General features: G+C 35.4%; 4 protein-coding genes across 6 annotated transcripts in view; 2 read left to right on the top strand and 2 right to left on the bottom strand.

Moving 5' to 3' along the window:
- Nucleotides 1-1,502: 1,502 nt before the first annotated feature.
- On the top strand, nucleotides 1,503-3,005 carry LOC135832011 (oxysterol-binding protein-related protein 11-like). The gene is made up of 4 exons (XM_065344955.1): nucleotides 1,503-1,898; nucleotides 2,017-2,226; nucleotides 2,297-2,474; nucleotides 2,554-3,005. The coding sequence occupies exons 1-4, from the start codon at nucleotides 1,668-1,670 to the stop codon at nucleotides 2,748-2,750; spliced, it is 816 nt and encodes a 271-aa protein (XP_065201027.1). The 5' UTR covers nucleotides 1,503-1,667; the 3' UTR covers nucleotides 2,751-3,005.
- A 1,597-nt stretch (nucleotides 3,006-4,602) lies between these two features.
- LOC135831936 (CD2-associated protein-like) lies at nucleotides 4,603-8,925 on the bottom strand. Of its 2 annotated transcripts, XM_065344814.1 has the most exons (14): nucleotides 8,655-8,925; nucleotides 8,407-8,570; nucleotides 8,285-8,327; nucleotides 8,051-8,187; nucleotides 7,907-7,970; nucleotides 7,716-7,799; nucleotides 7,452-7,642; nucleotides 7,262-7,373; nucleotides 7,004-7,183; nucleotides 6,741-6,928; nucleotides 6,520-6,657; nucleotides 6,222-6,375; nucleotides 5,905-6,131; nucleotides 4,603-5,832 (listed from the first exon to the last, which is right to left on the bottom strand). In XM_065344814.1, coding segments are annotated over exons 1-14 (1,836 nt in total). In that variant the 5' UTR covers nucleotides 8,656-8,925; the 3' UTR covers nucleotides 4,603-5,679. The 2 variants fall into 2 exon arrangements, with proteins under 2 accessions (XP_065200886.1, XP_065200894.1); XM_065344822.1 differs by lacking the exon at nucleotides 8,655-8,925 and having other exon boundaries at nucleotides 8,442-8,570.
- LOC135831991 (NIF3-like protein 1) overlaps nucleotides 8,469-27,607 on the top strand; it is a 90,725-nt gene continuing 71,586 nt past the window's right edge. Inside the window, exon 1 of the mRNA XM_065344924.1 lies at nucleotides 8,469-8,597. The gene's annotated coding sequence lies outside the window, so the exon portion shown is untranslated. The remainder of the gene's footprint in view (nucleotides 8,598-27,607) is intronic.
- The window catches only part of LOC135831926 (glutamine--fructose-6-phosphate aminotransferase [isomerizing] 2-like), a 50,181-nt gene continuing 35,218 nt past the window's right edge, over nucleotides 12,645-27,607 (bottom strand). For both annotated transcript variants that reach the window (XM_065344801.1, XM_065344794.1), the window contains 7 exons: nucleotides 21,601-21,746; nucleotides 19,260-19,383; nucleotides 19,016-19,131; nucleotides 18,480-18,923; nucleotides 18,246-18,401; nucleotides 13,174-13,437; nucleotides 12,645-13,078 (listed from right to left, as the gene is read on the bottom strand). In XM_065344801.1, coding sequence (XP_065200873.1) covers nucleotides 12,968-13,078; nucleotides 13,174-13,437; nucleotides 18,246-18,401; nucleotides 18,480-18,923; nucleotides 19,016-19,131; nucleotides 19,260-19,383; nucleotides 21,601-21,746 — 1,361 coding nt within the window. In that variant the 3' untranslated portion in view covers nucleotides 12,645-12,967. The remainder of the gene's footprint in view (nucleotides 13,079-13,173; nucleotides 13,438-18,245; nucleotides 18,402-18,479; nucleotides 18,924-19,015; nucleotides 19,132-19,259; nucleotides 19,384-21,600; nucleotides 21,747-27,607) is intronic.

A 27,607-nucleotide genomic window follows, 5' to 3' on the forward strand; every position in this document is an offset into this window, starting at 1 on the left:
CTCAAGAAAAATTTTCTAAAAAATGGCTCATTTGTTGACTTTTTTAGAACTTGAATTACGTATTTTTGAAAAATTTTGCCCTCGCTTCGCTCGGGCTATTTGCTCTTCTTTTTCAATATAGAAAACTTATTGTTCAAATATCAGAAAAATACTCCTTTACCTCCATAAAAAAAACTTTTTACTTCTTGAAACATGAATTTTTGAAAGCGTTCTTGACCTCGCTTCATTCGGGCTCGTTTGCTTTTTTTTACCAGTTTTATTTATTTACTTTTTAAAAAATAATCATTCAAGTTTTAAAATTTTGAAGCAAAAATAATAAACTTTTTCATTCATCACCCAAGAAAGCAACGTTTTTATACCCCTCAAGGAACTAATTTTCGATAGCTTTTTCGAAAAATTGGTATACTTTTTTCCAAATGTTGTTCAAATTTTCCATTAATTTTTTTTAAATTTTTATTTTGAAAAAAGTTTTTGATTCGCCCAATTTCATTACAGTAACGAGAACCTTAAAGGTGAAAATAAAATGAAAACTTGAAATGACAAAATTATATTCTCGACATCCGCTTGCTTGAAAAAAATCTTGGGATGTTCGAAAACATTGGAAAAGTGAAAAATTTTAATGTAAAATTTTGCCTCGTCCACCCCCTGCCCCTCTTGAAAAATCCCAAGTATTTAAAAAATGTGCTAAAGTCCTGCTTTTTTATTTTGAAATTTTGTTGGACTAGACACCCTGAGAAGTCACTGTAAAAATGAAAAAAAAACTTCATCTTTCATATTTGAAAGAATTTTATTCTTAAAATATGTAGTTGATTTGTCAATTTTTCGAGTTCGCTCGTTTTGTATTTTCAACATGTACACGTGAAAAATTGTAACAACTTGAAAAAATGTAGCAATGGTTATAAAATCGTTGAATTGATTTCAAATTGATGAAAACGTGTACTTACTCCAATGTAAAAAATTACAAAGTTTAAACAAAAAAAAAATGTAAAATTGTTCTTGTGTTGAGGGGGGGGGGGGGGGTAAAAATATTTTGGAAGACAGTGATTTTTTTTGAAAGGTAGTGAAAACGGTAGTGAAAAGGTAGTGATTTTCGGCCGAAAAATTCCGGTAGACACCCTGATTTCGAAATTTTCGAATGTTTTCAATTTTTGAACTTTGAACTTTGAAGTTCTTGGAGTCGATTCTGACTTCAATTTTTTTTAAATTCAAAATTGACACCTTATCTCCTAACTTGTAAGGAAAGAAAAACAACTGAACTATGTCTAGGGCTAGGGTACTACAATTTTTTGAATTTTTTAAAATTCTTATAAGTATTACTTCCAATTGCAACCCATTCACCTGAATGCCTGCGTCCTGCGAGCTGACAAAATTGAAATTAATCGACGAAATTAATAAATAATTAATAAAAATAAAAAATATACTTTGTATGTTTATTGTTTATTTTAATGGACAACTGCAGCGCTAGTATCTGCCAGTATCTGAGTCATTTTCATTGTTTGTGTTATTTGATTGTGTTTGTGTTTGTAGTTGTTATCAGCAAAGGCGAAGAAAACTGAGAAGCTGCGAAAGAGTTTTGATCTTGGTGATTCGCTTGTTTAATTAATAATTTTGCCATTACAGATGTTGTACCGTGTTGAATAATATTGAAAAAAGATGTTTCCTGTAAAATGATGTCTAAGAAAAAAAAGAAGTCGTCGAAAAAAGAAAAACACATTAATTTTGAACCTAGTTCCGCATCCTTAGATTCTCATTACAGCACTAGAGATAGTAGCATCTCATCTGAAATCATGAATCAAAGGTTTTCTGGACAGTTATCAAAATATACGAATGTTGTTAAAGGATGGCAGTATCGATGGTTTTCACTAGATCCAAATACCGGAATGTTGCATTATTATCTGGTAAGATTGATGTGTTAAATTATTCACAAAATGTTGAAACTCCACCTACAGCTCAACTTGGTCCATTCGATGATATATGTGGTAAAAAAAAGTTGATATTGGTTTTTGTATTTTTCAGTCCGAAAGTGAAAGTTCTGGTAATCCTAGAGCTGGTGTCCATTTACAAGGAGCTTTGATTTGCCCGAGTGATGAAGATTCACACACATTCACTGTAAATTCTTCCTCTGGCGAGGTATACAAGCTGAGAGCTACAGATGCTCGTGCTAGACAAGAATGGGTGAACAGACTAAGATCCGTCGCCGAACATCACTCATTTAATTTGACCAAAGTGCGTTCAATGAAGATCTTCGGTATTACTTACATAGATGCAGAGATTAATTTTAAATGTACTCTTTCAGTATATTGCTCCTCAAGATTGCGTAGAAATTTCATTACATTCTGGTGTATTTGTGCACGGTAGTCACATACATTCTCCCGCCACAACGGAGTCATTTTCTTCAGCCAAAGAACATCTTGCTGAAGCCGAACAAAAATATGTCAAAATGTGTAAAGCCATCGAAGTTCTCCCTTCTCAAGGTAAATCAGTTGTACGTGCTTTATTCAATCGAAAATTGACGAATATGCTCATCTGACAAGAGTATTTTGTTACTAACAGGTTCCCTTACTTGCATCGATCCGCATTTGTTGGTATTAAAATCGTATTCTCAATCATTAATTACTTCGTTGAGAGATTGCGTAGATATCTTGCAACGTACATTTGCTGCAGATTGTGGATTTCGCTCGGTGTCCGGTACATCAGATGTGAAACAAGCCACTGGTGCAACGTTTGTTTCTCACATAAAGAAAAAATAATGGGAAGTACAATTTTCGTCATGCTTCCAGAATTTCTTCATTTGCTATATTATTATTTATATGAACGTAACGAAGTATTAACCGTTACAGAATTATTTTTTATGCGCATGTTATGTTACCCTACGGTCTATCTGTAATCATGTTATTCATATTTGGTTTTTGTGTTAGGTGCAATTATTTGAAAACATTATGTTTCCATCGACGATAGCCCGTTATTATTGTTGAAGTATTAAATAATAAATTTCTAAACTAATTTTTATATCTGAAATTATTGCCCACTTCAAGAAGTCATGTCTACTATACCTATACGATAATTGATAAGTATATAGAAATGTACATAAATGTCGAATAGATAACATCAATCCTGCCAGCTTCAACTTCAAGTGGCTTCTGAGGCAATCACTCATAAGCTAACAATGACAATGACATTACAACTACAGCTCAATAGTGATCAATGATCATGCATTGACAGCCAGGGTGTCTAACAGGTCCTACTGGTCCTATTAGTCCTACTAAAGTCCTACTTTTTCTCAAAAGTCCTTTTAGTCCTATTAAAGTCCTGCTTTTCAACAATTTTATCCAAAAGTCCTACTTTTTTTTTTCAATAAGACTTTTTCAAATTTCCAATTTTTCCTTCTTTTCCAAAATTTTGAAAAAATGTAGAAAAAGGCTCATTTGTCGACTTTTTCAGATTTTGAATTACACATTTTTGAAAGCTTTTGCCCTCGCTTCGCTCGGGCTATTTGCATATTCTTTTCCTGCATAAAAAACTTTTTGTTCAAATTCAAGAAATGTTCAAAGTTTGAATCAGAAAAATAAACTCCTCTCTTCGTGAAGAAACTTTTTATTTTTACTCCTCAAAACATGATTAAATTTTTTAAAGCTTTTGGTCTCGCTTCATTCAGGATTGTTTGCTTTTGTTTTCCAAGTTTGATTTTTTTTTTAAATAATCATTTGGATTTTAAAAATTTTGAAACAAAAATAATGAACTTCTTCATATCATATCGTACAAGAAAACATCGTTTTCATACCCTTCAAGATACTAATTTTCGGGATTTGCCCTCGCTTCACTCGGGTTTGTTTGCTTTTCTTTTTTCAATTTCAAATTTTCCAAAAAAATCATAATTTAAATTTTAAAATTTTGAAGCAAAATAATAAACTTTTTGTAAGTACGAGTACATAACTCATCACACTAAAAAAGTTGGTTTTATACTTTTAATTGAACATGATGTGATATTCATCAAATTCTTAAAATTGATAAGAAGAAAATTAAACGAAAAATTGGAGCAAAACGTTAAGTTATATTTTTGGCATCTACTTGTTTAAATAAAATCATAAAGTGTTTGAAATCATCAAAAAAGCAAACATTTTTTTTTACAAAATTTGGCTAAAAACTTTAATGTAAATTTTGACCCCCCCCCCCCACCAATAAAAAATTCCATAAGTGCTCAAAAAATGACCTGTTGAAAAGTCCTGCTAAAAGTCCTACTTAAGTCCTACTTTTTCATATTGAAATTTTGTTAGACACCCTGACAGCGCTCATACGTAGTGTACATTCAATTTTTAACTGTGTCTTCCTCTTGTTATTCCACTTAATTTCTCATAGAAATTATAAATTGAATGAAATTCAACCCAGATTCTGTGTGGGTATCTAAAAACTGCCGAAATGAACGAATTTACATTCTTTTATGAACAATTTTTCCACTCCCTTCTGAACAAAACCATCTAACCAACTGAAAAAAATTGTTATAATCAAATGGACGGTCAATTAGACCGGTAGGTTCATCAACGAAATCCTGAACGTCGTGTCACCTTACAAAACATTAATACAACGCAATAAAAACACTGAAAATTCGCAAAAATCATTCTACTAGTCAAAAGAAAAAATTTTCTATTCAATAATAATACTTAATAATGTTTGAAATATCACAATTAAAATGGCGATATGGTATTGAAATCGTTGTACAGCACAGTGAGACCAGAATAAATACTTCACTGAGAAGTAGGAAAGGGACGTATTTCCAATTTTTAAAACGGATAGCTGTGCATTTCACCAACTTATTCCAGCATCATGTTTCAGTCTTCGAAGGGAGATAGAAAGCTCGCTTTATCGCCTTCGAATTCAACTTAAGTACAGCATTTAAAAAAATAAGTTAAGTACATAGTTAACACAAAAAACTCGTTATAAAAAACGATTATACATATGTAAATGCTCAAGGAATGCATTAGAATAAATGGAATGTATTATAAATGAATAGTCTATAGAAATATGGGCAAGTCATTTTAAATTCGGAATTGAGTGAGGATATGGGCGGAACATCTTGAAAGAACAGTGGAATAATACGAAGCATGGTACAAAAAAATTTAAGTAAAATGTTTGAAAGATTTCAAATTCAGTAACCATAAAAAGTGATTTCATAATTTTGAATTTCAAGCTATTTTTTATTCATAAACAAGATGATCAGCAAAAAAAAATTAATTTTGCCGCTGAAATTCCATTTTCAGATATTTGAAAAGGTACAAATTTGTTCATTGAATGTCGTTCAAACTCTGAATTGCAAAGGAGGACTACATTACACACACATATACCCTGTATTGCGGTTACTTTCCAGTAATTGTAATTAAAAAAACTTGATGGCATAAAAAAAAGAAAAAGCCAATGTGGCACTTTTTTCAAAAAAGAAAAATTCATAAACCCAAAATGATCCACAGGAACAACCGAACAAACAAATCGTAAATTACATTAACAAATAAAATGGCAATGCTTACGTAAGTACTTAAGGTAAAAATTAAAATCCATGTAAAATACATTTATAAAATTCACTTGAAAAAATTAGAATAACAAGAACTAAAAATGGCATAGGTAGATTAATAGAAAAAAAACAATGATTTTGATTGAACAACCAGTACACATAGGAGAAGTGTGCCTTCATACTTGTGTAACTAAATCTGTCAACTTATCTATTTCGTTTTTCATTTCTAATCGATTTTCTATTTCTTTGGCTAATTTGATCTTCAATTGGTCGATACTTTTGCGAAAAAATTCCGCTTGTTGTTCTAGACGTTGTTCTAAATTATTGACCTGTTGACAAGAAAGAAGTTGAGAGAACAATGAGCTAATGACAATTCTAAAACATCAACTCAATATCATTACTTTTTCATTTAAGGCATTCCATTCACTGGCTGGTATGGTAACAAGTTTATCCGAATTTTTGTCAGGAAGTGCAGAGACTTGTGAGTTCATCTTGGACACATCATTCGTCTCTTGAAACGTCGAACTAACGTTAGGTTCCGACGAATCACCCGAATACATGGAGACTGGACGTTGGAAACGAAATGTGACGTTTGATCCCATACTAGTAAAACCACTTCTGAGATTTACTACAAAAAGAGAATTTTTCAAACGATAATTAGTATGGCAGATGAATACAAAATAATGGTACGACATGTGAGTAATTTTAGAGATGGAACCTTGCGTAGAATTCTTCTTGGCTTGATTCAACTTCAGTTCTTCAACCCATGGGAAGGATTTAGCTTTATCGTTGACTGGATCAGCGGTTCCATTTACGGATATGACGCTTTTCGTAGATTCCATAGGTTTGTTGTTGACAACAAGGTCGTCATCCTGAAACAATTCGAATGTTTTTATTTAACCGTTAGTCTGAAATTCCAGGAACCGCCATCAGAACCCAAATTAATCGTAATGAAAAGAAGTTTAGCAATATTCGAGCCACTAATTTGAAAATTAAATAAGTAATTAAATTCGTACTTCTTTAAAATTTATTCCAGAAGGCGGCCTTCTTTTCGGAGCTTTAGCTCGAGAAGCTGTTGGATGAGTCAACAATTCTGCTCGTTGAATGGCATTCAAATCAACTTCTCGTCCAGTAACTGATTCAATTTTGGAATTCTATGAAAAAAAATTAACACATCATTCACAAAGTAAAAAATGAGGAAGAGAGTGAAGTGAATCGAATCACTCGTTTTTCTTACAGACGGTTCTTTCTTGACTGTATGTTTATTATGGTCAATTTTATAAACTTTACTACTTGAACCACCATCAACAACGGTTTCAGCTTCTTTGGCGGCGAATGCAGCTTGAAATTCAGCATTAAGTTTTTCGTTAATGGAAGTAACTGTACTGAATGATTTACCGCGAGGTGCTTCGACATTGGGGCGGTCTGAAATTTCCAAAAATAAAAATTACACGCCAACCCCGCAGGAATTTGGTCACATAACAGAAAATTCACACATACTCAATAAATCTATTCTGGATCTTTCATGATCAGATTTTATCAACGATGAAGTTTCGGAAGATGACAATGACGAGGCATTAATATTTCTTTCAGGGCTAGCGGAAGTTTTCTCATTTGACGATTTCACTTGTTCAGTAGATGATGGTTTTTTGGAAACTACTGGCTTTTGAATTACATCTTCTGCGAAAAAAGTCGAAATTTTGTCACTAAAAATAAACACTCGATATGATATTATTACGTAGTTTTGAAAGTACTTACCAGACTGAATCGATTTCCTAAGGGCAGCTTCATTATAACTCGGCAGTTTGGGTACAGCATCGCTCATTTTGTTGTTTGTTTTAACGTGCGAAGATTTATCCGGTCTTAAAGTCTTGAAAAAAATATAAACAAGCTCCATTTAGGTTTTTGGACAGAAAAATTGAACAATTGTGCTTCGAACAATACGTACATCTTCATCAACAGCGATTAATTTAACGAAGTTATCTGGGAATACTCCTATTTTACCATAAAGTTGTCCTTTCCACCATCCTTTGTCTGGTAAATCGGTTGAAAGCAACAATATCACATCGTTTTCTTTAAGAGTGAGTTCATCTTCATGTTTAGCTTCATAAGGAAACAATGCCAAACACATTTCTTTCACTAAAACACGAAAGCATCATTTTAAATGGACGAAATTGAGGGCAACGAGCAAATTAACGATTGATAATGAAACCTTGTTTGGGTTTAGGAGGTAGCACTGGCCCATCGTTAAGATCCTTTTGTAGCACTTCATCGTCAGAGTCAGTTTTACTGGTATCTGAGAAAAAACAAGGTTTACGTAATTTCAACGTATCTCAAACACGACACAGAAGCAATATCGAAATATAATATATGCAATAATATATTGAATCACAAAAATGGTACCTTTCTCAGCAGCTAATTCAGCTTCGGTGATTTCGGTAACGAAATTAGAAGGGAATACGCCTATCTGTAATCATTAAAATAAGCCCAAAATTTAAAAACATTCAATCTCAACAAAGCTTATACGTATAGAGATTCTGATATTACCGTATTTCTCAATTTTCCTTCCCACCAACCTTCCTCGATTTCTGATATCACTTCAACGATGTCGTTAACGTGTAACTCTAATTCATCTACATTGGCCGGAATGTAATTGTATTTGACACGGAATTTCTTACCACATACTTGAACAAAACATTGAAATGGAAAGTTGATTACAAAATTTGACTTTAACAACGGTAACTACGTTTCACATTAACTTATACGATACGATGTACTCACAAGGAGTTCCTGCAGAGATGGAATTCATATTGTCAGAAAGCACCTAAACAAAATGAATAGAAAAAAATTAGTATTCAATGTCTCGCTTCCAAGATTACCTTGAAGTTCAATTCGTGAGTCACCTTAACATAGTTATCGGGAAAAAATCCTCTTTTACCATCTTTATTCGTAGTTCCTTCCCACCAACCACCTTTCATACATTTAATATTGGTGATGATGTCTCCTTTACGTAAAGTTAATTCATTCCATTCTTGAGCGGTATAATCATACAGTGCAAGAGCTTCCACTGCAAAACCATACAGAATTAGAAAGGGTAATATAATGTAGTGTTAATTGAATATTAGGAAATAATTGATTTAATATTACTCACTAGCTTAAGCGTTTCTTCCTTATCAAATTCACAACAACATTATTCTCTCCTTAGGGCATGTAGCTACTGTGAGTGTATGCGTCAGGATTCTCTCTATCGAAGAGTAGACCAAAACCGTAGACAAGCCATTAGATTTGTTTTATTTGTAGCAACTTTCTACAATATGATTATGATTTTTTTAAAAAATGGTTGTAAATAATACTATACTATACTAATTGTTGTAAAAATTGCAGCAAAAAGCGGACAGATTAGAGAGGAGAGAGAGGTAAAAGTAAATGTAGAGACGAAACCTTAGATCGCACCTATTCTGGTGGAGCCATAAATTGATGAGATTGTATGAATGTGCAATAACGTTCCTTTTAACATCTCTTCGTGATTTGAAAAAACGTTAAAATCACGTTTTCATGATTTCAACGAAGTAAAATCTCAGAATTTGGCCCAAAAAAGCTCAATTTTGAAAATTATTGGTGAAATCAAGTGAAAAATTATCGAGCTCTTGCTAGTGTTTTCCAAATGTAAATTCTTCAATTTATTTGAAAAAATATGCATAATCGTCTTTTTCAGGGGTTCCTAAAATGGAGGGATCTGAAAAAAGGGTTCAAAATTACAAATGTACACGAAGCTTAATTAAACTTTTTCATCTGGTTAATTGAATATATACTTCAAAACGTTACGTTTGGCGCAAATCGCAGGTTTCCAGCTATCCAGGGGTTCCCAAAAAATCCAAATTACAAAAAATTGGAAAATTGGATTTTTGAGTACCAGCGAAAATTTTTATTGAGCTGAAAATTTGGTAGGATGGAGGTCTTTCAAACAATAATGAACTGTAAAAAGCTTTTTAGCGGGGTTCAAAGGGGTGGGTTCAAAATGGTGGTTCCAAAATTTTCCAAAAATTAAAACCCCCCGAATTTCTGCCCCCGAGGGTCGAAAATGGAAAAATTTTCCCGTATCATGTTTAACGGGTTCAAGCAGATATTTTACGCCAAAAAAGTTTTTAAAAATAATACTCAGTGGTTCCAAAAATTATTTTTTTATTCGCAACTTTGGGGACCCCTGGAGCCCAAAAAATGGTCATTTTGGGTCAACTAACCACGGATTCGTATTTGGGGCATTTATTACAACAATTTAAGAGTGGTTCAGTCGATAACTGTCTGGGGCCAAAAAATGGCCTTATCGATACCCCTCCTTTTACATAAGAATCAAAAAAAAAAAAAATTTCACCCAAGTTACCCTGAAAGAAAAATAAAATTTGATCAAAACCCTAAAATTCCATTTTAAAAAAAATTTTTTTTTCGACTTTACTCACTTAAAACGCGTGTATATCGCTCTAAAAGCACTCCACAGGTCTGGGACCGGTCCAATTCGAATTTTGATGAAATTTTATATCAGAATCAAAAAAAAAAAAATTTTGCCAAAGATACCCTTAGTACCCTTTTACTAGACGTGGGCACAAAGGTAGATCGAAAGATCATGCAAAAATTCATCACCTGTCAAAATTTAAAGTGCTAAAGTGCGTTTTTCGATTTTTGGTTAATTTTTGAAAATCGAATTTAGACCAAAAATGAGGGAAAAAATCAAAATTTTACCAAATTGACCAAGAAAGCTGAAATTTGGGATATACCCTATTTTCGACATGCCAAATCGATTGGAAACGGTTTTAACCCGTTTTGAGCAGTTCTGGAGCCTCCAGCAGATTTTTGAAACTCGAAATTCTCACAAAATTCCATCAAATTGGAGTTGTAAAGCTGAAATTTTTTCTAAAAACTAATTTCAATACGCTACGAAGTACTGCAGGTGAATTTCAAGTCGTTTTGGAGCCTCCAGCGACTTTTTGAAAATTTCCTGAAGCCTCCAGCAGATTTTTGAAACTTGAAATTCCCGCAACATCAATTTATCTAATGGAGTTGGCAAGCTGAAATTTACTTCGCAGACTGCATGGTGGTTTCAAACGGTTTTGAAGCTTCCAGTTACTTTTAGGAAATTTTAATTATCCAAAAAAACGCCATACAAACTTTCAATAAGTCGCTGGAGGCTCCAAAACAACTTGAAATTCACTAGCATGCAGTCAACTTCGTAGCGTATTGAAATTAGTTTGCAGAATGAATTTCGACTCTCCATCTCAGTTCGATGAAATTTTGAGGAAATTTCAAATTTCAAAAAATCTACTGGCGGCTCCAGTAGTTTTCAAAAAAGTCGCTGGAGGCTCTAAAATGACTTGAACCCACCTGAAGTCGTCTTCAGAGGGTGTTAAAATTGGATTGTAGAGTAAATTTGAGGTTTTCATCTCCATTTGATGAAATTTTGTGAAAATTTAAAGTTTCAAAAATTTGCTGGAGGCTTCAGGAATTTTCAAAAAGTCGCTGGAGGCTCCAAAACGACTTGAAATTCACCTGCAGTACTTCGTAGCGTATTGAAATTAGTTTTTAGAATAAATTTCAGCTTTACAACTCCAATTTGATGGAATTTTGTGAGAATTTCGAGTTTCAAAAATCTGCTGGAGGCTCCAGAACTGCTCAAAACGGGTTGTAACCGTTTCCAATCGATTTGGCATGTCGAAAATAGGGTATATCCCAAATTTCAGCTTTCTTGGTCAATTTGGTATTTTGATTTTTTTCCCTCATTTTTGGCCTGAATTCGATTTTCAAAAATTCACCAAAAATCGAAAAGCGCACTTAATCACTTGAAATTTTGACAGGTGATGAATTTTTGCACGATCTTTCGATCTACCTTTGTAAAATTTGAAAAATTTCGTGCAAGTCCTACGTTGAAACGCAAAATCTGCGATTTCGGCTGACCTGTCAATCAAAGTGGCCGCCATTTTGTAAGTAAGGCCAACTTTTTTGACGAATTCTCATTATCATAGAACGCAAAGGTACCTACTGTATTATTGTGCAAATTGCAATCTCAATAAGTCCATAGGAACCTCACATTTTACGTTTGAAAATTGTCACACAGTTTTTGCACTAATTTCAGAGTAATTTTTAAGTAAGTATTTTTGCTAGCTTCCCAAACCAACATCTTATTTATCGCTTTTTCGTGTGTTTTCAGATTTGCAATTGGATAAATTGTTCTGTCGTTTAAAATTTTATTCTGTCGCTTAGACATCCTTTTTTGTCGGGAGGACTTGTCGTGATCAATAATTAAAAATAGTCGCTCTGACTCATTATTTTGTCTTTGAAAACCTGTCGTTGTAAAGACCTAACTTGTCGCTACCACAGCATTTATTGTCGTTTGCTGGTGTCGTTCAAACACCCTTTTCTGTCGTGCGATTATATATTTCCCTTTTTTAATCTGTCACCAAAAAGTCTCCAGGGTATCCAGGGTATAAAATATTGCTTTTCTATGTTCTGGTGAATCCTGGTGACTTTTGGTGAATCAGTCACCAATAAGTCACCAGGGTATAAAGTATGACTTTTCTATGTTGTATTAAGAGCGTAATTTATAATTGCATGTGTCAGCTTTGAATTTCGATATGCTTGCGTGATGTAATTATTGAAAAATATTGTTCGCTGGTGGTGATGCGTATTGTTTGTAGGTATTTGGCCTAATTGTACTGTGCGATGTGAGAACGGGTGTTTTGGAGTAAAAGTGAGAATTTTTGTTCGTTAACCACAGTTTATGCAATTTATACTGAGTCCGTGTAGACATGTTTACCTAACCTGTGAGCCATAGGAGAAACGTGGGCTCGGAGTGTGCCTACAGTTCTTTTCCTCTTTCTCGTCCTACTTTTACCCTGTTTTTTGCTGAAATTGCAAAAAAATAGTCCTGATTTTTACCGATGTTACGAGAAGTCTAGCTTTTTGGCAGGAATTTCTTTTTTTTTTATTAAATTAGTATCTGAAAAAATTCTGACTTGAATAAGTCCAGCTTTCTGTCTTATTTATGTAGATCAAAAGTTATAAAGAAACTTTCAAATATTTCAAATATGTAGGTATAGGTATTCTCAATGTTTGGAAACATGATGATGAACAATAAATGAAGTAAAAATAATAAAAAACCCGAAAGCAAATTATTTTATTACAATAATGGTAGTGTATAAAAAAAGAAAAACTCAATAATAAAAATGTATAAAAAAATATACTCGAATACAAATTAGATATATTAACAATGGATGATTTTCAAAGGTTCGCATTAGTAACTCGGAATGCAAAGTGTGGCGTAACAATTAACAACATCCTGCGGTCACAAAAGTTCCTAAAGAGATCATTTTGTATTTATAAATTGATGTGTTTGATTTTTCGCTCGATTAAAGCGCATTTTCACGGTTCTCGGTTTTCGTTCAACGGCAAAATAAACCAATTAAAATAAGGGCTCTACTCGACAGTAACGGATTTCGCCAAATTTCTCGGGCAGTCGACGTTACATCCTCGTAAAACTGCGATATGGTAGGATAACAGTTGCATCGGAATTACCGTCAAGATGCCCTGCAAACAATGGAGCCGTTAAAATGGTGTTTTTGTTGGAGATTTACACAAAAGAAACGTAGGCGTGTAGGAGAAAAATAAATACGCTGGCTTACTTGAAGACAATCGACGATGTGAGGAACTTCAATAGTTTTCCAAGCTAGACTTTTAGTCTCTTCGTCGCCGTCTTCGCAAATAACTATCGGTCTGCCTTCTCGAGCTGTCACTTGTTGCAAAGCGTTTACGCATTTTGTATATACCGGGTCCCGAGTTATGATCATAATTAGCGGCATTGCTTTATCGATTAAGGCCAATGGACCGTGTTTGAGTTCTCCGCTCATGATACCTTCGCTGTGCAGATACGTTAGTTCTTTAACTTTCTGGAAAATTGAAAAAAAGAAAAAAAATGGTATTTTTTTGAAACGGAAATGAAGTCTGACTCTGAATCATTGTGCAGGAGTCAGGGTTGACAATTTGAGAAAGAAATGATAAAAAAAATCAATTTGTTCCATCCCACTTTCCAGGGAAAAAACAGTTTTCCAATTATGTTGGTCTCCTTGTACAAAGTCCTCAAAAATGGTTAAAAATCCAGAAAAATTGAATGATTGAAAAGAAGTAGGTAATTTTGTTTGAAAATTCTCCCTAGTCAAAGATCTTTTGAATAAACCACCTTTCCAAGAACAAAATCTCCCTCAGTCCTCTAGACAATGTTGAGCTTCCAGCGACTTGTTGAAAATTCTTGGATCGTTCGGTAGATTTTTGAAACTTGAAATTTCCATCAAATGCAGATGGAGGCTCCAGAACTGCTCTAAACGATTTTTAAACCGTTTCCAATATATTTAACAAGCATAATATTACCCGTCCTATGGACGGGTCGTCAAATTTTACAGTGCGAAACGTCAAAAGTATTGTGTTGATGTCTCTTCGCCCTCAACTTAGGCCTATACTCATTTGAGGCCACTAGAATCAAATCTCTACTTCTCCATTTTCGAACTTTTTGAGAAAAACGCAAAAAACCTCCCTAGCATTTATCGTAACATAAAATATCGAGGTAATATGTCTAATATTTTTGTACCAACAAGACGATAGTGACCCACATGTTTGTTTTACCCTACGCGTTGCCGTAAGAGTTCCTGGGCAGTTTGAAGTTAGGAGAAGTTAAGTTTTGTCTCCAACCGTACACTTTTTACATCGTTTTAGGGCACTTAATCAAAAATTTTTCTAGTAATATGGTGCTAAAAGTTGAAGAAAGCTTGGAAAGTTTGAGAAATTAAAATAATATTGCATTTTTGACCATTCATTTGGAAATTGAAATTATTTTCCTTTTTTTTCAAAGTAAAAAAAATTAATTTTTGTTAATAAAAATGAAAGGTGTTTTTTGGGGGAAGGGTCCTCACTTGATGAATTTATTCAATTTCAAGCCTAATTTCAAGGCATAACACTAGTCCTTCATTCGAAATCCGCCAGGTTCGTTTGAAAACTCGACTTCTCCATTAAAAAAGTAGAGTTTTGATTCTAACACCTAACTTTACACGCTGTTTTACCATACTTCCTTGACCGAAATTCAAATTTTGACATTTTCATCAGATGCGGGACATGTTGTAGTATACCAAACCATGCTTAACTCTTTTTCGAAAAAAAGTGGAGAAGTAGGCATTTGATTCTATAGGCCTCATTTCTTTTTCAACGTCCTAAAAAATTTTTTCAAATTCTAAAATTTTAAAAGCCAAAAAATGAACTTCTTGCATATAAAAAACATGGTTTTTAGTTCTTTCAGAATGCAACTTTTCAAAAGTTTCTGTTCACGCTTCGCTCAAGCCGTACACTTTCTTTCAAACAAAAAAATTTTTTTATAGGTCTCTTGAAATCAATTTTTTAAATACGTTTGTCCTTGCTTTGCTTGGACCGATTTGTTTATTGCTATAAATTTTTAAAAAAATCACAATTAGACCCAAAAAATCCAAAACAGAAAATAAAACTCTTGTATGTTGTATGAATTGAATTTGTGTAGCTGTAGATATGTATGTACCTACTTCTATATCGAAAGGGCCCATTTAACCAGTTCCAAAAAGGGTGTAGATTTAATTTCTAAAAATCTAAATAATAAACTTCCAAAGTTCTGTGGTATGGTGGATCCCAACGTTATTTGAGCATAAAACATCTGAATGAAAGCTTCACGTTATATGTGAGGGCGCATACAAAAAGGGACCATACGACCAAAAAAAAAAAAAGTTCTCTGAAATTGTTGTAGGAACCTTTTTTTTTGGTCATTTGGACCCTTTCCGTATGCGCCCTCACATATAGTCTTGGAAAAAAGTCAGGCTGTTTTTGATTTTCTATATTTTAGGGTCATTCCATATCAACTCATATTTTCGAGGTGGGATACTTTAATGGAAGGGGAACACATCCTCCCCCAAATTTGGGCAAAACTTTCAAAAGAAAAGCTAGGGCATGTGATGTATCGAATTGTATGTTTTAGGTGACGTTGAACCCGAATATGACGTCCGATTTTTGATGGACCCCATCAACGGCCTCCAGCACTCCCCCAAAGGAGGTAAAAGTCAAAAAAAATGATTTCGGAAAATTAGTTTGCAGAATGAAGTTCTGCCTTATAACCGCATTTGATAAAATTTCGTCAAATTCAAAAATCTGCTGGAGACGGGGAATTTTAAAAAAATCGCTGGAGGCTCCAAAATGGCTTGAACCCACCTGAAATCGTCTTCAGAGGGTGTTAAAATTAGAGTGTAGAGTAAATTTCAACTTTCCATCTCCATTTGATAAAATTTTGTGAAAATTTAAAGTTCCAAAAATTTGCTGGAGGCTCCAGGAATTCTCAAAAACGTTAATGGAGGCTCCAAACGACTTGAAATCCACCTACAGTCAACTTCGCAACGTATTGAAATTAGTTTGAAGAATTAATTTCGGCTTTTCAACTCCTTTGATGAAGTTTTGTGGGAATTTCAAGTTTCAAAAACTTGCCGGAGGCTCCAGAACTACTCAAAACGGGTTGAAACAGTTTTCAATCGATTTGACAGGTCAAAAATAGGGTATATCCCAAATTTCAGCTTTCTAGGTCAATTTGGTAAAATTTTGATTTTTTTCCCTCACTTTTGGCCTACCTAAATTTGATTTTCACAAGTTCACAAAAAAACGAAAATGGCACTTCAGCACTTGAAATTTTAACAGGTAATAAATTTTTGCCTGCTCTTTCGATCTATACGTACCTTTGTACTGTTCAAAAAATTTCTTCGAAGTCCTATATTGGAACACAAAATCTGTGATTTCGGTTGATCTGTCAATCGAAATGGCCGCCATTTTGTAAGTAGGGCCACTTTTTTTTGAGGACAACGGCTAGAAACGTTCCTTAGGACTCTAACCCTTCAAGAAAAAAAGTTGCCCCAGAGGATCGGCGGTGGGGGGGGGCGCAATGGATCCTTATGCGGGCCCCTCGACTACATGGTTATCTTATAAATCTACTTTTTAGAAAATCAAATTCGTTGTCACATTTTTTGTTCAATTTCCTAAAAATCAATATTTTCGCACGAATCACAAAACCTCACTTCTTATAATCAGTCCAGTCGAGCCCCCTCCCCCTTCCCAAAAAAATTTCTCAAATATCCCTATATCAGTGGAACCCCGTCCCTCTTCCCATAAAAAACCTCTGTCTAGTAAAACAGCCCTTGGTTATTTTCTTAATCTGCTTTTTAGAAAATCACATTCGATGTCATATTTTTCGTTCAATTTCCCAAAAATCAATTCAGTCACACCCCCCCCCCCCCCACCAACCCTCTACACAGTTTCATCCCTAGACATGTGACGGGACCAAATTATATTTGGGCATGAACTCACATTGGCTCTTGACGGCTGGTTATAACTATAGGATAAATCACGTATATCACTAAATTTCTTGTAGTTTTCAGCAATACAGTGTCGGAATCCTATAAAAAGTATAGTTTCTATGCTTCTCAAAATACAAATTTTCAAGAGCTTCCGCCCTCAACTTGTGCCTGTTCTCTTTTATTTTCCGAAATCAACATCCTAAAAAATCTTTTAAATTCTAAGATTTTAAAAGCCAAAAAATTAACTCCTTGCATAAAAAAACATGGATTTTAGTTTTCTCAAAAGTCATCTATATCCTTATATTAATCAGTCGATAGAATTTTCAGTTGACCCCCCCCCCCCCCCCCCCTTCCCATAAGAAAACTATACTCAGGCCCGTATAGTTTCCTAAAAATCAACATTTTCACGGGAATGATTAGGAATAGGTACCTGCCCAAAAAACCTCATGACATTCTAAGCAAAATCAGTAATTAGAAGGGGAAATATCCGTCTGCGAAGTATAAGTTGGATTATGGAAAATGCTTAGCAAATAAGAAATATTCGAGCGCGAACTGAAAGCTCGAAACTGAGTGACGTCACAAAAACTTAAAAGCTCAATTGTAGCTTTTTGGAACAATCAAGTTGAGCTTTTCATAGCACAGATTCGTCTAGGCGTAATTTCACGCGTACCTATGAAAATTTCAAGAAAATCGGTCCATAAATATAGACGTGATGCGCGGTCTAAATAACAGGGCTTTCATTTATATAATAGAAGAAGATTATTTATTGGGCATATCTCAAATTTCAGCTGTCTGGGTCAGTTTGATAAAATTTCAATGTTTTTTTCTTAAATTTCTGGCCTAAATTTTATTTTCAAAAATCAATAAATGCACTTCAGCGCTTGAAATGGGGAGGGGGAGGGTGCAATTTTTCCTGTTGTCGTATGTCGGACTATTATGGAGTGCTCACCCCCTTCCAAGTTAGAAAAATCAAAAGAATTGAATATGAAGGTGATGAAAAAAAGTAACCTCTGAATTCTTCAAAACAACCTCCTTTTCAAGAATGTACCTACGAGTATGTGGTTTATCATGTGAAAAATCGTTGACATTTTTCCAGGATGAGAATTGTCCAAATTCCAAGATTGAAGATGAAAAGTGAATCTGGTTTTTTGAGAACGCAGTGGCTTCCTGCCACGAATCAATTTCTCAAATTTCTGAGAGGCTTAGGGTGGTAGCAGAAAAAACTCAAAATGAAAATCCACTGGAACGATTGAGCAGAGCCTTATTATAGAGAATGGATATCGAATCTACGATAACTTTGTGCAAGCATTTATACCTAGTTCAGTGAATATGCAGAATTGCAGACTTACCAGCGCTCCTTCCATGCAAGTAGCGTAATTATAACCTCTGCCCATAATGAGAAGCGATTTTTTCTGGTATAAATCCGACGCTATGGTCTGAACTTTGGAGTCGATGTCCAAAACGGATCGAATTTTTTCTGGTAATTCTTTCAAGCCGGCGATAATCTGGGGGAAAAAAGTTGAACAGTGTTGTTTAATCGAGTAGATACGAATTATCAATACGAGCGAGATTATTGTAAGTACTTCGTCTCGTCTTTTCTCCATAGATTTCCTGTCCTCGCTCATGACCAAAGCGAACATAACCAAAGAAATGAACTGCGATGTGTAAGCTTTGGTTGACGCGACACCTATCTCAGGACCAGCGTTGATATGTATACCGCAATGGGATTCTCGACAAATGGAACTTCCTACGGTATTGGTGACGCCGACGATCAGAGCTCCGTGTTGTTTACTGTACCTCAAAGCTAACAACGTGTCGGCAGTTTCGCCAGATTGCGAGATGAAGAAACAAACGTCGTCTCTGAACACCGGCGTGTTCCTGTCCAAGAAATCGGAAGCCGATTCGACCATGACTGGTAATTCGGTCAATTCCTCGAGTAACTGACGAGTTGCGATGGCGCTGTGGTAACTGGTACCGCAGCCTATCAGCATCAGTCTGCGACATCTTCGAATTTCCGGAATATAATCCTGCGAGCAGACGTATCGAACGTATAAGCAATAAGCATAGGAGGATGAGCAGCAGCAGGGGGGAGGGTTTGGTAAAAATTACGAGTACGTACTTTGATGCCTCCCAAAACGACTTGAGAAGTTTCGAAATTTACTCTGCCTCTCATCGTGTTAACTACCGATTCGGGTTGTTCGAAGATTTCCTTTTGCATGAACGAATTGTAATTACCTTTGGGAGAGAAACGACACGTTTGAAATATGTAGACGCGCAATTCGTCAATTCAGTAATAGCCTAAGTACTATGATAACATTGAGAACGAAGACAAAAAAGAAGAGCTACGGAGTTGTTGGTTTCACCTTTCATTATTTGTTGAATTTCCATTTTCAAGGTGGTGATTTCTCGGGCGTGTAAATCGTCTACATTACGTTTCAGTCTGTGAATGCTCAATAGACCGTCTTTAATGGCGGCTACATCGTCGTCCTAAACGAATAGATGGAATTTTTTTAGTCGAGCGAAGATGTGGCGAAATGTGAAAACAAATTCGGCGGTCATTTGGCCAAGTTTGTAAATTGGAAAAGAAAAAACTCTCTCCTTATTTTTAATGCTTTTTATTGCAAAGATCTTTTCAAAAAGTACAACTTTTCATCATCAGGCAAGAGCACTTAATGAACAAATACAAAGTGTGCATCTTAAAGTAAAGGTTGGGTGTGTCAGTTTCTCTGTGTTGTGATTGGTCCTAAAACTTGGGTGTGGTCACTACCAGGATGGGTGTGTCTGTTTCTTGGAATGTGTATGTGACTGGTTCCATGTAGGCATTTGAGCAGGTCAATGTCCAAAGGTCCACAGCAATCAAGAACAAGAACTACAAAATACCCTCTAACCCTAAAATACCAAAGTTATATTGTCTACCAAAGATCCACAAGCCAAACAATCCAATGAGACCAATAGTATCCAACATAGATGCACCCACATACCAGATTGCCAAACAACTTGTCACTGAATTACAAGCCATTAATCAGCCTGTCACATACCAAATAAGGAATAATGAAGAGCTAGTGGAGAAACTGAAAAACACCCAGATAACACCTACAGATAGACTCATCTCCTTTGATGTCACCAACTTATTCCCCAGTGTACCCATACCAGAAACCTTGGCCATAATGAAAGACTGGCTCCAAAAAGAGAAAGTTTCCCAAGAAAGGATTGCTGAACTCATGAACCTCACAGAACTATGCATGAAACAAACCATCTTCCAATACAGTGGAAAATTCTACCAACAAACAGGAGGAACAGCAATGGGGAACCCCTTGTCACCATTCATGGCAGACATTTTCATGGGCCACTTGGAAACCAAACTGAAGGAAATAGAAAAAGACTTCCCTAAGATTTGGTTCAGATATGTTGATGACATCTTCAGCATTGTACCAGAGGACTTCAACATAAATGGTTTCCTTGAGACCATGAACAAACAATATGCAACCATCAAGTTCACCTATGAATATGAAAACAACCAACAACTGCCATTCTTGGACATCCTAATCACCAGAAAAGACAACAAATTGGAATATGACATCTACAGGAAGCCTACTCACACCAACAACTACATTCCTGCTGACTCTTACCAGCCCTGGAGCCAAAAACTGGCTGCTTTTAACAGCATGGTCCATAGATGTTGTGCACTACCCTTGAGCCCAGGAAATAGAAAGAGAGAATTTGACCACATTAAAAGAGTAGCCAACAATCTGGGATACAAGACTAGAACCATAGACACCCTCATCAAAAACCATATAAGCAAACAAAGATTGAAAGAGATCACCACATTCCAAAGAGATAAACTAGACAATAGAAGAATCAAGTTGACCCACTACCCAGTCATAACCAACAAACTTTGTCAGATCTTCAAGAAAAAGAACCTGTCACAACTAATCAACATAAACTGAAAACCCTACTGGGAAGCCTCAAGGACAAGGACCCAAAAACTGATCAATCTGGAATTTATAAGATCACATGCTCTGGCTGTGACAAACTTTACATAGGACAGACTAAGAGAAACATCATAACCAGATACAAGGAACATATGCACAAAGCTAGATACAATATTGAAGGAAAATCAGCAATAGGAGACCACATTATAGCAACTGGACACACAATAACTGAACTCAACTTGACCCTAGAAAAACCAGTTGCCAGAATATCAGAACTACCAATTAGGGAAGCAATAGCCATGCACAAAAACAATAGAGAAAAACTCCTCAATGATGACTTGGGACCTTTGGACATTGACCTGCTCAAATGCCTACATGGAACCAGTCACATACACATTCCAAGAAACAGACACACCCATCCTGGTAGTGACCACACCCAAGTTTTAGGACCAATCACAACACAGAGAAACTGACACACCCAAAGGAGTGACCACACCCAACCTTTACTTTAAGATGCACACTTTGTATTTGTTCATTAAGTGCTCTTGCCTGATGATGAAAAGTTGTACTTTTTGAAAAGATCTTTGCAATAAAAAGCATTAAAAATAAGGAGAGAGTTTTTTCTTTTCCAATTAGTGGACTCCTTAGTTTTGGTTCATCCTTTACCCAAGTTTGTAAACTTTTTGTATACCAAGTTGATTTTAAAAGCAAATGAGATGAGGACGACGATCGATAAATGTAAATTTACCATTACCGGCGACTCGCGACTTACTTCTAAAAAGATGACTTGATTGGTGTGCTCTATAACGGCACTCGCATCCGAAGCGAAAAAGTATTCGATTTCTTTATTTTCCAGCGGCTCGATTTCCGATGTATCGTAACGTGAGAATATCGAAAGCTCGTTTCCTCTTCTTGTGTCTGTTGGAAAAAGTACATTTTCAGTAATTTACGACCAGTATACGAAAACGACGAAAAGCTAGAGGCAGAGACTTGTTACGTTTCGAGACGACTATTTTACATACATTTCTGCGCGGTGAATTCTATCGACGACTATAAGGTATAATAATATCAGTCTCTAAACTGTTTTTTTCGACGAGTTTCGGATGTATACAAAAGGAACGTAGGTCTAAAGGTACTTACTTTTCAGGCCTTTGAAAGGCGATACAGATCTGGATTTACACGCGATAAAAGTCAGGGTCTCTGGTTTTAATGGACAAAACCCCATTTCCATCTCGAATTTGGCGCGCTTGTTTCGTTTAATTCTCGCGTAGTTTTATGATACAAAAAAGCGAAATTGGCGATAAATAATGAAAATTATCGACAGACTGTCGTAATTTTATTTAAAAAGCATTCCGTTGCGAGATATACACGATTGCTTCAATTTTATTTAGCTGAAGACACTTTTTGGACCATTATTTCTTTCAAGGAGACCTTTACAACCCGTCAACTCCGATCGAGCTAAAATTTAGCAACTGATAGAGCATGTCATCAGTACTTCAGAAACCAATTTTATGCAGAATGTCCAACTCCTTACAACATGTTCCGAAATTTTTTGGTGAATTTTTGAAAATCAAATTTGGCCAAAAATGAAAAAAAAAACAAAATTTTAAAATTTTACCAAATTGACCTAGACAGCAGAAAAATGAAATATTATAGTTATATCCTATAAATCGATTAGAAACGGTTTAAAAATCGTTTAGAGCAGTCCTGGAACCTCCAGCAGGTTTTTGAAACTTGAAATTTTGACAAAACTTCATCAAATGGAGTTAGAAAGTCAAAATTCTAGTTTCAAAAAATTTACTAGAGGCTCCAATAATTCCCAAAAGGTTTCTAGGCTCCAAAATGACTTGATATCTACCTGAAGTCGGCTTCATAGCGTGTGGAAATCAGTGTACTGAATGAATTTTCGCTTTCCAACTGCATTTGATGCAATTTATTTGTGGATTTCAAGTTTCAGAAATCTGCCGGAGGCTCCAGGACTGCTCTAAACGATTTTTAAACCGTTTCTAATCGATTTATAGGATATATATCTCATTTTTCAACTGTCTAATTCAATTTGGTAAAATTTTGAAATTTCAATTTTTTTCTTCATTTTTGGCATAAATTGGATTTTTAAAAATTCACCAAAAATCAAAAAAAGAGTCAAATTTATTTCAGCTGCCCAACTCAATTTTTTCATTTTTGACAAATTTTCAAAAATTCAAAATCGACTATTTCAAAAAAAAAAAAATCGCTTGTAACAAAAATTTTGCTAAAAATATTCTAGTCCGGCATATGACAAGGAGTAATTGCACCCCCCTCCCCCCCGATCCTCCGGGATAACTTTTTTCTTAAAGGGGACATCCTAAGGAACATACCTGTCAAAATTTCAAGTGCTAAAGTGCGTTTTTCGATTTTTGGTGAATTTTTGAAAATCCGATTTAGGCCAAAAATGAGGGAAAAAATCAAAATTTTACCAAATTCACCGAGAAAACTGAAATTTGGGATAAACCCTATTTTCGACATGCCAAATCGATTTGAAACAGTTTCAACCCGTTTTGAACAGTTCTGGAGCCTCCAGCAGATTTTTGAAACTCGAAATTCCTACAAAATTCCATCAAATTGGAGATGTAAAGCTAAAATTTATTCTAAAAACTAATTTCAATACGCTACGAAGTACTGCAGGTAAATTTCAAGTCGTTTTGGAGCCTCCAGCGACTTTTTGAAAATTACTGGAGCGTCCAGTAGATTTTTGAAACTTGAAATTTCCCCAAAATTTCATCAAACTGAGATGGAGAGTCGAAAATCATTCTGCAAACTAATTTCAATACGCTACGAAGTTGACTGCTGGTGGATTTCAAGTCGTTTTGGAGCCTCCAGCGACCTTTCGAAAGGTTGTAGGGCGTTTTTTTGGAAAATTGAAATTTCCTAAAAGTAGCTGGAAACTTCAAAACCATTTGAAACCACCATGTAGTCTGCGAAGTAAATTTCAGCTTGCCAACTCCATTTGATAGATCAATGTTGCGTGAATTTCAAGTTTCAAAAATCCACTGGAGGCTCCAGTAATTTCAAAAATCCACTGGAGGCTCCAGTAATTTTCAAAAAAGTCGCTGGAAGCTCTAAAATAACTTTAACTCACCTGATGTCGTCTTCAGCAGGTGTTAAAATTGGCGTGTAGAGTAAATTTCAGCTTTACAACTCCAATTTGTTGGCGTTTTGTGGGAATTTCGAGTTTAAAAAATCTGCTGGAGGCTCCAGAATTGCTCAAAACGGGTTGAAATCGTTTCCAATCGATTTGGCGGGTCGAAAATAGGGTTTATACCAAATTTCAGCTTTCTTGGTCAATTTGGTAAAATTTTTATTTTTTTCCCTCAATTTTGGCCTAAATTGGATTTTCAAAAATTCACCAAAAATCGAAAAACGCACTTTAGCACTTGAAATTTTGACAGGTGATGAATTTTTGCATGATCTTTCGATCTACCTTTGTAAAGTTTGAAAAATTTCACGCAAGTCCTATGTTGAAATGCAAAAGCTGCGATTTCGGCTGACCTGTCAATCAAAATGGTCGCCATTTTGTAAGTGAGGACAACTTTTTTTTGGGCAAGTTTGCTTTAAAATGTTCCTTAGGATGTCCCCTTTAAGAAAAAAGTTGTCCAGGAGGATCGGCGGAGTGGGGGGTTGTAATCACTCCTATTGTCATATGCCGCACAGTGGGCCACAGACCCCCCAAAAACGGCGATAATTCGGATTTAACCCTCATCGATGTGCAATATGTCGATTAATATGTTTTCGACATCGTAGAATTCGAATCTGTACTTATTTTTTTTGTAGGAGTGGGGGGTGAGGCGTGGGGAGTGGGAAAATTTTAAATTTTGCATATATTATCGTGTAATATATCGATTAATATGTTTTCAAGGTCGTAGAGTTCGAATCTGGAGTTATTTTTTAGGTAAGGGTGGGTGGTGAGGCGTGGGGAGGGGGGAATTTCAAATTTGGGGTATATTATCATTATTATTGTGTAATATGTCGATTGATATGTTTTCGAGGTCGTAGAATTCGAATCTGCACTTATTTTTTTTGTAGGGGTGGGGGGTGAGGCGTGAGGAGCGAGAAAATTTCAAATTTTGCTTATACAGGGTGTTCCAGAATAACCTTTCACATTTGTTTTTTTTATTACTCTGAGAGAAAAATGTTTACAAAAATTCTTTTACAACCAAAATGAAGTAGAAATATGCCGTTTTTAGACCGTATATTTGAGTTTTCATTAAAAATGAAGTTTTAAAAATTTTTCCATCGAGATATTTTCCTTCATTTTTGACACATTCAACCGAACATTTTTTCAAATTATTGAACACTTCTCTTCCAATCAGTTGCGACTCATGAACCTAGAAGCTGTTTCAGAGTCCTAGATTTATCTCGATACACTTTTGACTTGGAATAACTCCATAAAAAAAATCGCAGGCTGAAAAGTCAGGGGATCAAGGTGGCCATTAAATTTCTGGTTCAACACGTCGACCATAACAAAATTATTTGATGACTGAAGTGCTCACGCGCTAAACATATGTGTACATCCCTGGTAGTTCCAACATGTTGGAAGGAAGTAAGTAACTCTATTACGTCGCGTCTGTCTTTTAGTTCGGAACAAGAAACTCGTTTAACATTTTGCCTTACCCCTCACTGTTACTGTTTCATTAAACACACATGGTCCCACTATACCGAATTTAGCCACGCCCAACCAAACAGTCAACTTGGCGGAGGTTTAGATGTTTCTCAAGTATTATCAACTGATTCTTTGTACACTAGAAGCGCACATTCCAATTATTCACTTCACCATTTAGATAAAAATGAGCTTCGTTACTGATGAATAAGGAGTAAAGAGTTACAGGAACCTTTATTTTTAAAAAAGGCCTTCACAGTAAAAGCACACTGTACAGCCATCTACTTCTCCAGGGCAAAAAATAACTATTGAAACATAATTCGGCATGCTTTGGCTACCTAGAACCGCCTTTACCATTCCCCTAGCTCCACTTGAACACAGATCAGTGGTTACCAAAATGTGAAAGGTTATTCTGGAACACCCTGTATTATTGTGTGATATATCGATTAATATGTTTTTGGGGTCGTAGAGTTCGAATCCGGAGTTATTTTTTCAGTAGGAGTTGGAACTGAGGCGTGGAGAGGTAAAAACTTCCAAATTTTGCTTATATTATCGTTTAATATGTCGATTGTAATGTTTTTGAGGTTCTTAATACAGTTGATTTGAAAAATTCATTTTATGTCTCAAATAATGTATTTCAATCAAAATTGAATCGAGTATATCATGTTTTGATCTTAAAATTGCAATATTTCGGCAATTGAGAAAGAAATTGATGTATTTTTAATACAAAAATGAACCTGCAGAGAAAATGTGCAATTATGTGCAAAAAATCGCCAAAACATAGTATACATCACTCCAAAATACACATCACTATGCATAAGAGAACACACGATATTGCCCGATTATGTGAATTTTGTTCCAAAATGTGTTCTGATTTTATATAAAAAACTGTAAACTTTGAAAATCAGTGGTATAACAAAACATCAAAAAGTAAATTTGGAATTTTTCACCTGCCCACGCCTCACCTTCCATCTCCACAAAGAAACTAACTGCAGATTCGAACTCTACAACCTCGAAAACATATCAATCGACATATTACACAATAATATACCCCAAATTTGAAATTCCCCCCCCCCACGCCTCACCACCCACCCTTACCTAAAAAATAACTCCAGATTCGAACTCTACGACCTTGAAAACATATTAATCGATATATTACACGATAATATATGCAAAATTTGAAATTTTCCCACTCCCCACGCCTCACCCCCCACTCCTACAAAAAAAATAAGTGCAGATTCGAATTCTACGATGTCGAAAACATAGTAATCGACATATTGCACATCGATGAGGGTTGAATCGCCGTTTTTGGGGGGTCTGTGGCCCACTGTGTGCCGGACTATTCGGTAAAATGATACAAATTAGTCCTGAAATCAACTCTCCCAAACCGAATTTCTTCTTTTCTGGACATTCTGGAGCCTCCGGCCCGATTTTTGATTTTTCAAGAATTTTGAAATTTTTTCGAAGACGTGGAAATTCATTTGGGCGGCTAAAAATCGAGCTGTGGCCTGATCTCGACCTATTCAATGTATTTATTCAAATTTCAGCTGATTTCCTGGAGGACACCTCGAGTGCCCTTTTTTCACCCGAAGGTACTTACTAAGGTGGATCAAAAAAAAAATCCTGGATTTCGACCAAAAACTTCCAGAGGGAGACCACCCCATCGAAAATCAATTTAGGTAGCTGAAATTTTGGTTATGAATGTTTGAGACTAGTATGCTCTTTCCAAAAATTTCGGCATCGTTAAAATTAGAGGCGGCACCTCGAGGGGTTCTTCTGTTGGTAGCGAAGGATTGAAAATAATTTTTATAGTAAGTAAGTAGTCAAACAAACCGTTTTACACGATTTTCTTAGGATTCGTTTTATCGAAACATCAAGAAAGAAAAAAATTACGTCCGATACCTGCATTTTTTTTTTTTTTGAACGGATCGCGTTATTTAAAATTTATCGAAACGCGAGCAAACATTTACATTTCTGTCTCACGTCGGCGTAATTCCCATCTGTAAAAAAAGTTTTTCACGGCCCTCGTAGCGCCATCTTTTCGCACCGAATTGAGAACTAGCGAAGCTGCCATTGGCGAAAGTTGTTGATGATTTGCAGTTGCCTGTTTGAAATTGTCGCCTTTTTCTCCATTTGTCAGTTG

The sequence above is a fragment of the Planococcus citri genome, chromosome 1, assembly GCF_950023065.1.
Source record: "Planococcus citri chromosome 1, ihPlaCitr1.1, whole genome shotgun sequence".
In the NCBI taxonomy this organism is placed as follows: Eukaryota; Metazoa; Arthropoda; class Insecta; order Hemiptera; family Pseudococcidae; genus Planococcus; species Planococcus citri.

What these genes read in the sequence shown, in the direction of transcription:
- LOC135832011 (XM_065344955.1), top strand. Translation starts at nt 1,668, where the DNA reads ATGATGTCTAAGAAAAAAAAGAAGTCGTCGAAAAAAGAAAAACACATT. An exon ending in GAATGTTGCATTATTATCTG is followed by an intron (nt 1,899 to 2,016) that starts GTAAGATTGATG and finishes TGTATTTTTCAG; the next exon opens with TCCGAAAGTGAAAGTTCTGG. An exon ending in CGAAGTTCTCCCTTCTCAAG is followed by an intron (nt 2,475 to 2,553) that starts GTAAATCAGTTG and finishes TGTTACTAACAG; the next exon opens with GTTCCCTTACTTGCATCGAT.
- LOC135831936 (XM_065344814.1), bottom strand. An exon ending in CAGTCAAGAAAGAACCGTCT is followed by an intron (nt 6,658 to 6,740) that starts GTAAGAAAAACG and finishes TTTTTTTCATAG; the next exon opens with AATTCCAAAATTGAATCAGT. An exon ending in CTGGAATAAATTTTAAAGAA is followed by an intron (nt 6,376 to 6,519) that starts GTACGAATTTAA and finishes GAATTGTTTCAG; the next exon opens with GATGACGACCTTGTTGTCAA.